Source organism: Tetrao urogallus, assembly GCF_951394365.1.
Source record: "Tetrao urogallus genome assembly, chromosome: 12".
In the NCBI taxonomy this organism is placed as follows: Eukaryota; Metazoa; Chordata; class Aves; order Galliformes; family Phasianidae; genus Tetrao; species Tetrao urogallus.
The window spans coordinates 12,325,605-12,338,584 of record NC_136825.1 but is presented as its reverse complement, the minus strand read 5'-3'; the positions used below and the strand labels follow the sequence as shown (position 1 = coordinate 12,338,584).

General features: G+C 40.6%; 2 protein-coding genes across 3 annotated transcripts in view; one reads left to right on the top strand and one right to left on the bottom strand.

Annotated features, from left to right (window-relative positions):
- The window catches only part of PHKB (phosphorylase kinase regulatory subunit beta), a gene marked incomplete at both ends in the record, with an annotated part of 65,291 nt that extends 63,324 nt beyond the window's left edge, over positions 1-1,967 (bottom strand). For both annotated transcript variants that reach the window (XM_079541263.1, XM_079541262.1), the window contains one exon: positions 1,883-1,967. In XM_079541263.1, coding sequence (XP_079397389.1) covers positions 1,883-1,967 — 85 coding nt within the window. The remainder of the gene's footprint in view (positions 1-1,882) is intronic.
- A 227-nt stretch (positions 1,968-2,194) lies between these two features.
- The window catches only part of ITFG1 (integrin alpha FG-GAP repeat containing 1), a gene marked incomplete at both ends in the record, with an annotated part of 68,138 nt that continues 57,352 nt past the window's right edge, over positions 2,195-12,980 (top strand). Inside the window, 6 exons of the mRNA XM_079541626.1 lie at positions 2,195-2,375; positions 4,998-5,070; positions 5,459-5,604; positions 7,221-7,278; positions 8,330-8,404; positions 10,525-10,619. Of these exons, the coding sequence (XP_079397752.1) occupies positions 2,195-2,375; positions 4,998-5,070; positions 5,459-5,604; positions 7,221-7,278; positions 8,330-8,404; positions 10,525-10,619 (628 nt within the window). The remainder of the gene's footprint in view (positions 2,376-4,997; positions 5,071-5,458; positions 5,605-7,220; positions 7,279-8,329; positions 8,405-10,524; positions 10,620-12,980) is intronic.

The following is a 12,980-nucleotide window of genomic DNA, read 5'->3' as shown; positions in this document are numbered from 1 at the left end:
TGTTAATTATCACTAGCAACAAATGATACAACACTTAATCACTTTGGGAAGAAAAAATCTCAGTAAAGCTTGTTTCTACTGGCGAAAATGTAATTCAGGTTTTAACATACATAAGCATTATCTCCTACAGGACTGGGTCTTCAATGATACCTTGCTCCCAGTTGTGAAGCGTGAAGCACTCATGCATTTAACACACATGAGCCCAAACAGATAGATAGGTTCCATAGTTATTTATCTTACTCCCAGCACCACATTAAAAATAGAAGCAGTGCTGTTAGTAAACTGGGACTCAGCATAGATTTCACTCAACTCAGGGCAGGCTGGGGGCACTGCACCGCTCCCCATGACAATAACAGCCACAGTCTTTCTGACTGCCAGAAATTAAGCGTGAGAGCTTTTAAGCTACATACATTTCTGAACAGTTATAAAAAATGTAGGAGTAAATTTGAGGAACAAGAACATGACTTTTATTCTTAGGTTAGAATGTTACCTGAACTAGAACATAGAAAATTTAACTTCAGAACCAACTCATTTATCAGAAAGATGTTTATACTAAAATCAAGTTTATCTATTCAGTAAATAAATTTATTCCGATTCTAAGTGACAAAACCTCTGAACAGGAAAAGAAGCAACTGAACTCCAATAACAGCCTATCACTACAGCAGAAGAGACTTTCATACACATTTAATTAAAAAGCAGAAGGTAGCAGCAAAGAAAATGTCAAGCATTTAAAATCAGCCAAATGCCTACAGCAGCAGAGCCCATCGTGCACAGGGACCCCCAGCCAGCACACAGCCCTCAGGGTGACTCAGGGTTCACACACTCAAGCACACAGGACCCAGGCTTTATCTCGTGCTCTATGGCTATGTTCATAAATCAGTTTGCAGACAGCAGCACTGTGTAATCTGTATTGGCTGTCACATAACGATTCATCCCATGGGAATCCTTTAATAACGGTAGCTTGAAGATCAGTACTATGCATAAGTAGAATTTGTCAAGTCCCATCCATGCCAGCATTCTGTAATCGGTCCCTGTGCTGTGAGCACTCCTGAAGGCCCACCTTCCTCCCCCGCTGTCTGACCCTCATTACCACAACACAAACCCAAAAATCCCGTTTGAGCTCCGAAAGAGTGCTTAACAAACACAGAAGCACCAGGGATGCTTTGGGAAACTATTTCCAGAACAGCACTGCCAGGTGAGGCCCTCCTAGTCCTGCATTTAGAAAACAAAAACTAAACCAAAAACAGCAGGGGTTCGGAAGCCCAGGGCCCCACAGCGCACCTCATCCTGCCAGCCCGTGGGCTGAGGCAGAACCCAGCTGCCTGCGCTCTAAGTTCTGCAAGAGGAATCCTCACGTTATAATCAACCCTAGGGACACCGGGCAAAAACCGGGACTTCATTTTTTAAGCCTTCGTCTGCCAAACCGCCGAACAGCACCACAGCACTACCCTCAGAAGCAGCTTCCCCCAACGCCGTGCCGTCCAGCACCCGGCCCCCTCCGTCCCTCTGAGGGCCCGTAGGCTCAAGCGGCCGAAATTCGGGGCTCGCGACCCCGTGTGAGGGTGGAAGCGGCTCCGCGCCCAGTGAGGGGCGGCTGCAGAGCGGGGCAGCCCGGCCCGGCCAAGCGGGGCTTCCGAGGCTTGGGGCACGCGCCGGCAACAGGTGCGCGGCGGGACGGAGCGGCTTGGGGCGGCCGGGCCCGCGCTGAGTGACGCGCGAAGCTGTGGGAGAAGAACGGCCGAGAAAAGGAGACGGCAGCGAGGCGAAGGAGAGCGGGCTGTGCGAGAGAGAAGAGAGCGGGGCGAGGGCGGTTAGTGCGGGGGAGAGGCGCCGGCGAGGAGGGGGCGCGGAGCCGTCCAGGGACGGAGCCGAGCGGTCAGACCTGAACGCTTGGTGCGAGCCCGCAGCTCCAGCATCTTCCAGCTGACGTCGGCCATATGGGCCGCCGCCGCGGCCACCGCCGCCATCCCGACGAGCCGCCTCCGCTCCCGCCGCTCCGCTCAAACCGGGACGCCACCGTCCCCTCGACACCGCGGCGGCGATCTCCGCCCGGTTACCACTACCAGCCGTAAGCCCCCGCGCGGGCCGTCGCGGCGCCGTCGCAAAGCCGCCGGGTCAGCGGCGCCGGGCACGCCCCGAGCTGCCGTAAAGTGTGGCGGGAGGAGCGGCGGGAGCCGGAGCGGCGCGGCGCAGCATGGCGGGGTGCCGCCTCGCGCCGGGGCTGGCGCTGCTAGCGCTGCTCGCCCTGGCGGGGCGCGGCGCCGCGCTGCAGAACGTCACGGCGCAGCTGTTCGGCGCCGAGGCCTACGGCACGCCGGCGGCCTTCGGAGACTTCAACTCGGACAAGCAGACGGACCTGTTCGTGCTGCGCGGCGGTGAGCGCGAGGCGGGCCGGGCCGGAGCGGGGCCGTGCCTGGTGCGGGGCTCCGCGCTCCCGCTGCGGGTCGGGCCGTGTGAGCGCCGGGCTGCGCCTGGCAGCTGCTGTCCGTGCCCGCCTCATCACCGGGGTCGCGCTGGAGGGTGGTGAATAGGGAATAGAGAGCGGTGAATAGGGAATGCTTCTCCAGGGTAACGCTGTTGGTTGTGTTACCTCCGAGGTGCTTCCGGTGTGGTAAATGGTGTTTGCGATACGGCAGGGCTGCGGTTAGGAGAAGTTGGCCTTAAAACTGGGGTAAAGCCCTCATCCTACGGAGGTGATGGCCGCAGTGTGAGGTTTGTTCCTACGGTCTGTTTTCTTGTGCTGTCGTGGTGTTTTGGGATGCAGAGGTACAGAATGCTTCACTCTTGTATGTAGGACGGTTACACGTCAGCTTGCTTCGAGTGCAGTTGTGGTGCTGGGCCGAGCGAAGACCCACGTAGAAATAAGGCTGTCGGCTCCCTCAGTCCGTGCCCAGCTGAAGGGAGGGCCCAAATCACTGCACACCTGTGATCAGCGCTGCCTGGAAATACTCAGGCAGGTGGGAAAGCCCACACCTGTTATTTGTTTAATCCACTTTCCACTTCTGTTTGATGCCTCTGCCAATGCAGGGCAATGTAGAGTAGTTCCCTTGTTACATTTCAATGGAGAGTTTTGGAAACTTCACTGGTATCCTTGCTCAGATTTTCAAATAGTGGATTTCAGAGCTGCTTAGTTGTTGTTTTTTCTTTAACCTCTTGCATACGCTTTCTCCTTTCTTCTGTACTCTTTGAGGACAAGCAATCAACACCAAGGATGTGTGGGCCACAGGTTGATGTAGAGGTATCTCAATTATAGATTGTCTTCTGATAATCCCCAGTAGTCTGTTTGTTTTCACTGCTAATGAACACTGAGCCAAACTTTAGATAAATCTAGGCTGTAAAATGTCATTTAGCAAAGCGTAATTAACTTGGAACATAATGTGTGTAAAGATGCATCTGTTTCAGTGCTGTTATTTTACCACCTAGATGAGAAAAGTCCATGGTGTGTGAATGGGAACTGTTAAGTTGTGGTCTGAACCAGTGACTGAGCACCTGGTGAAGGGCTGTAGCCAGCCCTGGAGCACAGGTGGAAGCAATTCACCTGTGCAACTGGAAGGGATGGACTCAGTCTCCACCCCTCGCTAATCTTGTTTAAGAGCTGGCTGTCACAAGGGAAGCACCTCCACTTAGAGATTATCTCTTCTAGAGTGTGTAGTGAGCCCTGACCCTTAGAAAGGTGTGAGCGATTTCTTCTTTATTACTGGGTTGTGACCTCTGCTTTTCTTGAGTGATCCATAACTGGTTTAAAGCAGCTGTATCTGCTATTCCTATTGTTACAGCATGAAATCAATATTAGGAGTTTCAGCAGTTGACCTACATCTTTATTATCAGACACTCCACTAGCCAGCAGGCTTCTTCCTCTTGTGTGCCAGCCTCATTCATCTGTGAATGTATCATGCAACCCTGGCTGTATTAGCTTGCCAGATGGGACTGTGCTGGTTGCCTCTATCTATTTGGAAGGGGTTTGTTTTCATTTACTCATTTGTTGGCATCTTCTCCTTTGCAAACACATTTATGGCAGCTATCCTTTCATTTCATACCTAGGAAATTTTTATTCTGCCCTTTCACAGCTTTGATCTTTGCTGCTGAATTATGCCCTTGAAATATGCTCTAGTAGTTCCAGTTTAGAGCTATAGGATTATTTTCATGTAGGTATCCTAGTTCTTATATGTTGGGATGCTACAGGTGAGCTTATTAGAGAATTAAGGAAATAAATATAATAAAAGATGAGTAAGGACATTGTGTTTTTTTTCTTTTAATTCTGAGCTGTGATTTTATACTTGTAAAAGTATAAGGACTGCTTCCAAAGTAATGTCTCCAAGTTTAATGTGTCAGCCCACAGTGTCGGAGGTGGATGTGGTTGGTGTGGCAGTAGATATAATGGGGTATTGTCAGGAGGACTTAACGTTTTGTTGCTGTGTAACAGATGGCAGCAGAAGGGCAATCTAACAGAATGCCATCTGACATTGAAGTGCAGTTGAAGCAACTGAAAGTCTGTGGCTTGTGTTATTGCAAATGAGGAAGTTCTGCTGGGGGTCAGGTTACTTCTCTGAGTTTCTTAACCTGCTTTTGTGGGGAGAGTAGGCAAAAAATCCTGCTGTGTCAGAGACAATGTTACAATAATTCGTTCAAGTTTATTTTTTTGTATATAACTGATGCCTAATATTTTTCCTCAGGTAGTATTTGCTAATTCAGTATAGGAAGTTTAAAACAATATGATAGCAGTAGTGAAGAGAAAGGTTTAATGCCAAGCCCCAAAGAACAGTCTTGAATTAGCATTCCTCTGATGCTAGTAGATGATGTCAATGATACAATTAAGTTTTTAGTATTATACTGAAGAAGTATTTCTTTTGCTTCCTTTCTAATGAGGAAGAAGTGGTTGTATTTTTGATTCTGTGAGGAATTCCATTTGTAGAGTAACTCCTTAAGCATTGTTTTTTATATAAGCCATTTATGATCCTTATCTATGAAGTTTATACGTTGCCTTATTTGCTTTGCAGGAAATGAATTGATTATCTTTTTGGCAGACCAAAAGGAACCTTACTTTAAGCCCCGTGTTAAGTTACCGATGAAGTAAGTGTTGGTATTGAATGGTGAAACAATTCACCATTCAGTTTTTGTTTTTTATTTTTAAGGGGAGGGATGGGAAGTGCATCTTCACAGTCAGTCAGGACTAGAACCTTTGTGGTTCGGCTTGTGCTTAGGCGAGCTCTTTGAGCAAGAGGTTTTTTCAGTAATTTCTGGTACCCTTTTGTTTTCCCTTTTTAGTTTTGTGGTTCATGTGGCATAAAATCTCGAAACAAGTTTTGTCATGCACGCAACTAAGTAGTAGATGTGAGTTCCCACCCCCTTACACAATTTGTGTGCTTTGATTTTGCTTTGTACTTGTATTTGGTTTTTATGTACACATTAGTCCTATTATTTGCATTTGAGGCCTTTTAAAATTTGTTTTTAATTCTAGATCTCTAGGTGTTATCATAACCAGTGTAGTTCCAGGAGACTATGATGGTGACTCACAAATGGATGTCCTCCTGACTACCCGCACACAAAATCATGGCAAAGATGAACTTTCAGTGTTCATTTTCTGGGGACACAACCAAACGTTAGGTGAGTCCTGAGACTTATTAACAAGATTTTTGGATTTCTTAATAACTCCAAGTATTTTCAGAAAGTTGTGCCATGTTACATTTATGCTTAAAGTAATGATTAGCAGCTGTGTAGCTTCATACCCATGTAGTATTTTGCTGTTAAACACTATTTAGTAATTAACATAAGAAAACAAAGCTATGATAAGAAAACAATGCTTTTATATCATGCAACATGTATAACCAAACAATATTACAGATTGATAGTAACTGACTATCTAAAGGGTGACTTGTTGCAGCTTCCCCATTACACAATCAGTTTCACGAGGATTATCCCTAAAGACTACCATATTTGATTATAGAGTGTGCTAAGAACTTAGTGTACACTTGAGAGCTTAAATTTTCAAAATGTCATACCTAAACTGACCCACGTTAACATAACTCTCATATTGCTGTTAAAACCAGATTCGTTAAAGACAAACTCACTGTGAAATAGGTTTTGGGGAAGAAGTTGTGAAGTCTCTGTCACTGGGAGTTTTCAAGAACCTTAGACAGTCATCTTTCAGCTGTGTTCTAGGTATCTAGCAGTGGTCTGATTGTATTTTAGAGTCATAGACTATGTGACTACTTGAAGTCTTTATTTTCTGTTGAGCTTGCTAGAAAAGCTTTTTGGGAAGAGTTTACACTGGAAAGAAGGACCGAAAAGCCACAGAAAATCATCTTAAGTGTACAAAACATATTGGAAAATACTATTATGAACAATTACATTATAAAATAGTCATGGATGATGCAAATGATGGGTGGCATTAGAGGCTGTTGGTTCTGGCTTTATCCAGAGAAGCATTGAGCAGCGCAGGAAACTGCACTGGATCGAGTGTTGAGAGAAGAATGAAGTTGTAGTGTTAGGAAGAATGTGAAGGATTTAGGTGAACTTGTGCTGTCTTGTGACTAAACAAACTCTGGGAGAGGCACAAGTGGAGCTTAGAAAGGAGTCAGAGGCTGGTATGCAGTGAGGCTACTGGAAAGGTGTACTGCTGCTTACCTGAATAATGGAAGTATGACAAATAAGAGCAGGATAATGTGGAGACTGGAGTTAAGACAAAAAGTACAGGGAGACAGGGTAACTGGAATGATGTGGCAAAGAGCTGGGATTAGAAGTGAAAGTCAAGTCTTAGAGGTGATTAAGACTTAAAATCCTCATTTCCCATTTAAACCGTCTAGCTCTAATGTTAATTTCAGATGTGCGGTGGATCTTGTTAGCAGTGTATTTTATAGTAATAAAATGTTAAGCAGAAGTCCGGTGTGCGGTGATAAATTTGGAGTATCTTCATCCCAGCTAGTTCAGATTTCATATGAGAATGGTTTTTCATGAAATAAATTTCACTGAGATCTGTTTGTTTATTGAAAGTTTCAGTGTGGAGAGAAGCAGCTTCAGCATTTGAGCTAGTACTTACCTTTCCTATCCAAAATTAAAAGCTTAAAGTTATCTTTTATCTCCAGGAGCATTTTGTTTTGTATCTTATATATTTTTTTCTTATCAAAAAGTTAATAACTCTAATAGAAAAAGGACTATATTTGCTAAATGTTACTCCCATAATGTATCTGTAACTTAATAGAATGAATATTTCCTGTTTTCAGATCTTAACCATAAAACTATGATAAATAAGACTTTTCATGATGAGCCTCTAGTAATGGAGTAAGTATCACCTACCTTTTAATTAAAATGTTTTGTACTAGTGACTAATAGCAACTTAATAGGTATGTTTTAACACTAAAATTTAAAACCTGCTCCTCTCAAGAAGAGGATGGCTTGTCGTTTGTCAAGTGACCTAATAAAAGATGACAAAAACAGATATGTAAAAATGGTTGATATAATATATATATATATGTATATAAATACATATCAGCCTGGCCACAGCAATTAAATAAACTTTGACATTTCTTAATTTCAGTGCTCAGTGTTGTATGCAAAAAAAAAAAAAAAAAAAAAAAAAAAAAAAAAAAAACACCTTTATTTGTAGTGAATTTCAAAGGAAAAATACCACATCCACCTTACTGGCTTATCCCAGTGTGAAAGTACTTGTTCCTCAGCTTGAATGAAGAATATGTGGAAAATCTAGCAGGAGGGTCAGGCAGCAGGTACTTATTGGGGAGAAGCAGGTTTCTGCTCTTTCTGTACTTTTACATCTTGTAAGTAATGTATATTTGCATATATTGTATTTTCGGTTTATATTGATGCCTTATTTACAATGTCAAATAAGATGCATTTAGTTGGTTATGCTGCTGAGACCTGAGATCATCTTCCAGTGGCAATGAAATTCAAACCTTGTTCACGAAACTCCTGTTCATGTGAGTGTATAGTTGTACAGGAACTATATATGTATCTGGAAATTGGAGAATCCTTGTTTTGGGAAGAGTGGCATGGGTAAGAGACTTGAGTGAGAAGTTTTTGATCAGTTCTGCCTTCTTATATTTGAAGAAGTTTTTAAGGAAAATAACTAGAAATATTTTTTTCTTGTTAAGTAACATGAAGTGACTTATACAACTAGGAAGTCAAATGCATGGCATGGTTTAAAGTACTCAGTGGCCTTTGCATTACTGCTGGCAGCTCAGAGAAGAGCCTCCACAGCTGAAAATTATTAACTGCCTGTTGGGAAAATGCTGAGTAAATACAGGATAGTAAAGAATGGTCAGTTTTCACTCCTGGAATGAGTTAAAGTAATACTGAAACTGTTTTTCACTTTCAGCTTTAACGGTGATTTGATTCCTGATGTCTTTGGTGTCACAGGTGATTCAGATAAGCCACAGATACTGATAGGCGGGTAAGCTAAGTGTTTATTAGCATGAATTTCAGTAACTTGTGAGTCCTCTTCTATTTAGAGGCACAAGACTGGAGCTGTGTGCACTCGAGTCTTCTTTCCACATGTATATATGAACATTTTATTACAGCACCTAATTGTGTTAGGCTATTTATTAAGAAAACATTTGGTATGCTTCATGGGTTTCTCAAAAAGATTTTTGCAAAAGGCAGTAACGATACAAGATTGCGTGCCAGTGATGTTCTCTGTATTGCATTTTCTGCTTTAAGGAGTACTTAAGGCCATTTTGCAGCGCTCAAGTGTTGTCAGGAGTTTTGTGTGATGGAATTGCAGTGGAAGGAGCTAAGTTTTTGATTGAAGTTTCTGCTAGCCCTGGGATTTCTAGTATGGGACTAGCTAGCAGCTGCTGGGATAAATAGAGGTTTAATGGGGAATCTCAACGACTGGTAAGGAATATGAAAAAGAGTATTTTTAACTCTTAAGAATGCTCTAAGATTTAACAATTTTGCTGTTAATCTCTAAAATTAAACAATAACATTTGACAATGAATTACTGGGGGGGAAAAATCCAGGACTATGCTTGTTTATTCTTACAGGGTTGGACGTTCGAAGATTTTAATTCTAGCTTGATATTTTGCAGCTTTTAAGTGGAACTGGATAACGTCTTGAATGCTGTTTAGTAATGCTAACATAGAAACTTGCAGCTCCCTGTGTTGCATAAGAAATGCAGGTGTTGATGTAGCCACTCATTCAAGTTCCTGTACAATCAATATTAGTTTGTTCTAAAAGAAAGCGTTAGGAATTCTTTGTGTTCCCATGTGGTTTTCTTGAGCTATTGTTTTAAGAGGTCTGTTAACACAGGAGAAAGCAATCAGATGATTGCTGTCTCTATGGCAACTATACATCAGCTTCTATTGTGCATTTCCATGGCCCCTAAGAAATGTTTTTGGTTTATTTTCCACCATCATCAAGTATTACCTTGCCAAGTGTATTTAACAAGTCTATACCTGTTGCTGATTACTGGTGATTTTCATTTCCTCAGAAGTGATTTGGAAGTAGCATAGGGCAAGTAGCATTTAAATTGTAGTTGAAAACTATATACCCTTCTTGGCAATGTGGTTTTTGTTCATTAATCCTAAGTTGAATTTCATTGCGTTTTTTTTAGTAGATGGCTCGTGGAACAGAACTTTCACTTTTATGACACCTTCTGAAAATAACAGTAGATATTGAAAAATTCAAGTTTTGGAAGAAAGGAAAATAGGGGTCAGATGTTTCTTTTTTTTTTTTTTTTTTGAAATCTTTTTACTAGTAAGTTGATACAAATGAGCTGACTGAGGTTAAAATAAAACTGAGCTGTACGTAACTACATGTCTTACATGGGGGAAAAAGCTTTATTTCATTGCTCAGAAAAACATTTTTCCACATCAAATTTAAAAACATTTTAAATTATAGTAGAGCTGCTTAACTTTCTTGGCTTACTAACTTCAAAAACAAGTACCTCAGAAGAACTAGAAAATACTTCATTATTTCTGTAAGGGGGCGGGAGATGGTTTTAGTTTGATTGTGCTTTTCTTTGTTATTTTTCTAGTTTATTTTTTATTCTAAACTTCCAGGAAAAGACAAGAAATTGTATCACCTCCTTGGGAAATGACATCATTAGCATATAGTCTATCCTGTGTGGCAGGCATGAGCTTATTTCAGCAGCATGTGATTGTGTCCATTTCTTTCATCTGTTGGTCCAAAGGACATTTCTTAAGTACTGATAGTAAAACTGCAGGAGGAAAAGGGAAGGGAAATTAAGTTTTTCAGGATTTCTAGTGGTGGAATCCAGGCTGTTTCACTTTGTGCATAATGATGCTTTTCTGTACGAATAAACTTATTTTAGAAAGTTAGTATAATCTAACTGAAGCCTTTCCTCTGTGAATCATCTTTTAGAAAACATTTCAAGCAGTTACTTACTACTCATTTAGTTATTGTAAGCTAAGTTGTAATGTTCATTTAATGGTAAAAGAATGCAATTTATGTTCAGTTTTGTTGTGTTTGTTTTTTTTTTAAAGGTGTATTTATCATGGTTAATTCTGTCAGCACTGCTGAAATGCGCTGCTTTTCCTTCTTGCCTTGTAGGAACTTATCGCGGCATGCTGCACTGGACACCCAGAGTAGAATGTATGTGCCACACTCTCATGCGTTTATAGACTTAAATAATGACTTCACAGCTGGTAAGCCATAAAAGTGCCAAATACTTTCCTAAGATTATTTATCACTTTAATTTGTTAAGTTATTGAATTATTAATATACAGATTAAATATTAACTTATAAATTATTAACTTATTATCACAATATTATATATTGCATGTATCTTTCTAACATTTGGGGCGTTTTCATTGACAGTTGTTCTAGAATGCTCTGTGCAGTAACTATGACCTTGCTATTTGTGATTTTTAATCAGTACCTACACTTCAAATAATGTTGTTTTTTTAAATAAAAAATACCAGAATGAATAATTTTATGTTTTATAATTTAATGAATAATAATGCTTGTTCTCAATAATTGTTTGCCATCAGAACATCTTCCTCTTAGAGATGTTTCTCTGCTATTCAGTTTGCAGCTCTGTCACTGCTTACTGCACTTCCTCCTTTTTCATTTTGAAAGAAGTTCATTCAGAGACATGTTTTGAACACTGGACTTAACTCATGATTTCTTTCTTAGAGAGGTCAATGTGATTTCGTTCTGTTTTGCTATAGTTTATTCTAGCACTGAGAAAACCACATGTGAGACTTATTCTATTACAACCCGAACATTCCTATAAGCTATTTATAACTCAGTATTCACAAAAAATACTGGAGACAATTTTGTTGTGGTAGATTAAAAAAAAGTGTATTCTTGTTTTGTGGTGATTGATGGTTTGATGGTGATTTTGTTTTGTTTAATGTTTGTTTAGGTCAAATATGTAATGCATCTTAGCCTTCAATTAACAGAGATCTATTTATCACTTCTGTGGTTCATATCTCAAAGCATATTTAAACACCTTGATAAACTTCATTTACTTTCTTAAAACACTAAATGGGTTTTGAACTGCTTTCTCTTTTGCTAGTTGTGCTTTATAGACTATGTATGGTATTTTGGGTAGGAGAGATGTTTTTTTTCCCCTTTTTAGTATTATGGGAATGAGAGAGGAAAGAGTTCATAAACTTAATTAATATGCTTTTCATTTTTAGGGATTAAGTTAATTACTTCAGTGCTTAGTCAAACTGTAATACTCATTTCTGGCACACTGCTGCATGAAGCTGTCAAGTGGAAATTCCAACTGGAAAATTAGGTATATGGTTGCTTACTGTAATCACTGTCATGTCAATAACCAGTGCTAAGGCACCTAGCTATATACACCCTTTGGAATTTTGTCTGGGCAGTGAAGAGGTTCATTCCAGGTAATTTTTTTAAAGATGAGTATGTGGACATATAAGTTCACAGGTACATAAAGGTAGGAACTCTTAAGTTATTCCTATGGATCAGTCACAGTTAGAAGAGTTTTGGCAAGTGTACTCAGAGCTATCTATGACAGTCAAGTTAGCCTACAAAATGTCCAGAAAGTTCCATGTATCATCAACACTAACTGGAAAATTTATCTATTCAATACAAATAGATGGCAGTATCTGTATGGGGAGTACTGGGAGCTGTTATTTTCATATCTGGATATGTGAATAGAAGCTTCTGGGAAATCTCCCCACTCAAAGACACAGATTTTTCTTTCCTTCTAGCAGCACAAATACAAATCCTCAGGCTGGAATCTATGGACCAAAACAGCCTGTAAACTGTTGACAGTTATGTTAGAGCAATCTAAGGAAAACTTTAAGAAAAATAATTCATTCTGAGAAAAAAAATATGCAAAAATATTACTATTAAATTATTTTCTTTGAAGTAACTGTTTGTTAGTAATAAGGGAAGCTGCTTTCGCTAGCCCTATGAAAGCTAGATCAACAGTCAGCAAAGCATACGTTGCAGAAAAATAATGCTTTATCAGTGATATTTGATATTTCATGGCTGACATGTTATTGCAGGACTGCCTGCTGCCAAAACAAAAAGCCACCTGGTCCTGACTGTACATTTATGGCAGTTTGCTCTCATCTGCTCTAGTAACTGTATGAGGGAGAGGGTGTGGAACATGATTCATTTTCACTTGAGTTATTAAGCTGATGCAAGTTATCACGGAGCTTCAGGGTTACCAGAGCTAGTGTAAGCACGGAGAGAAGATAGACTCCTCTTTCTAGTAGCAGCAGATGTACATAGTTTGCCTATAGTCAAGCATGGAATTGCACCTCAAGACTCATTGTTCCTCTTTAAAAAATATATATATACTTGTTTAGTATCCTCACAGTGTCATCTTTAATTTGTGCTAGGCTGTACACAGTTTGGCAAATGACTCATGGAAGTAATGATGACAGTAGTTCAGCTCTGATGTGGTTTTGTTTACTTTTTGTTTTGCATTTAGTTAAAAACAAACAAAAAAAAACAACCACCAACCCATATGTAACTGCATACCTGGTACTGGCAATACTGGGATTCTAAATGCCTTCTACCAA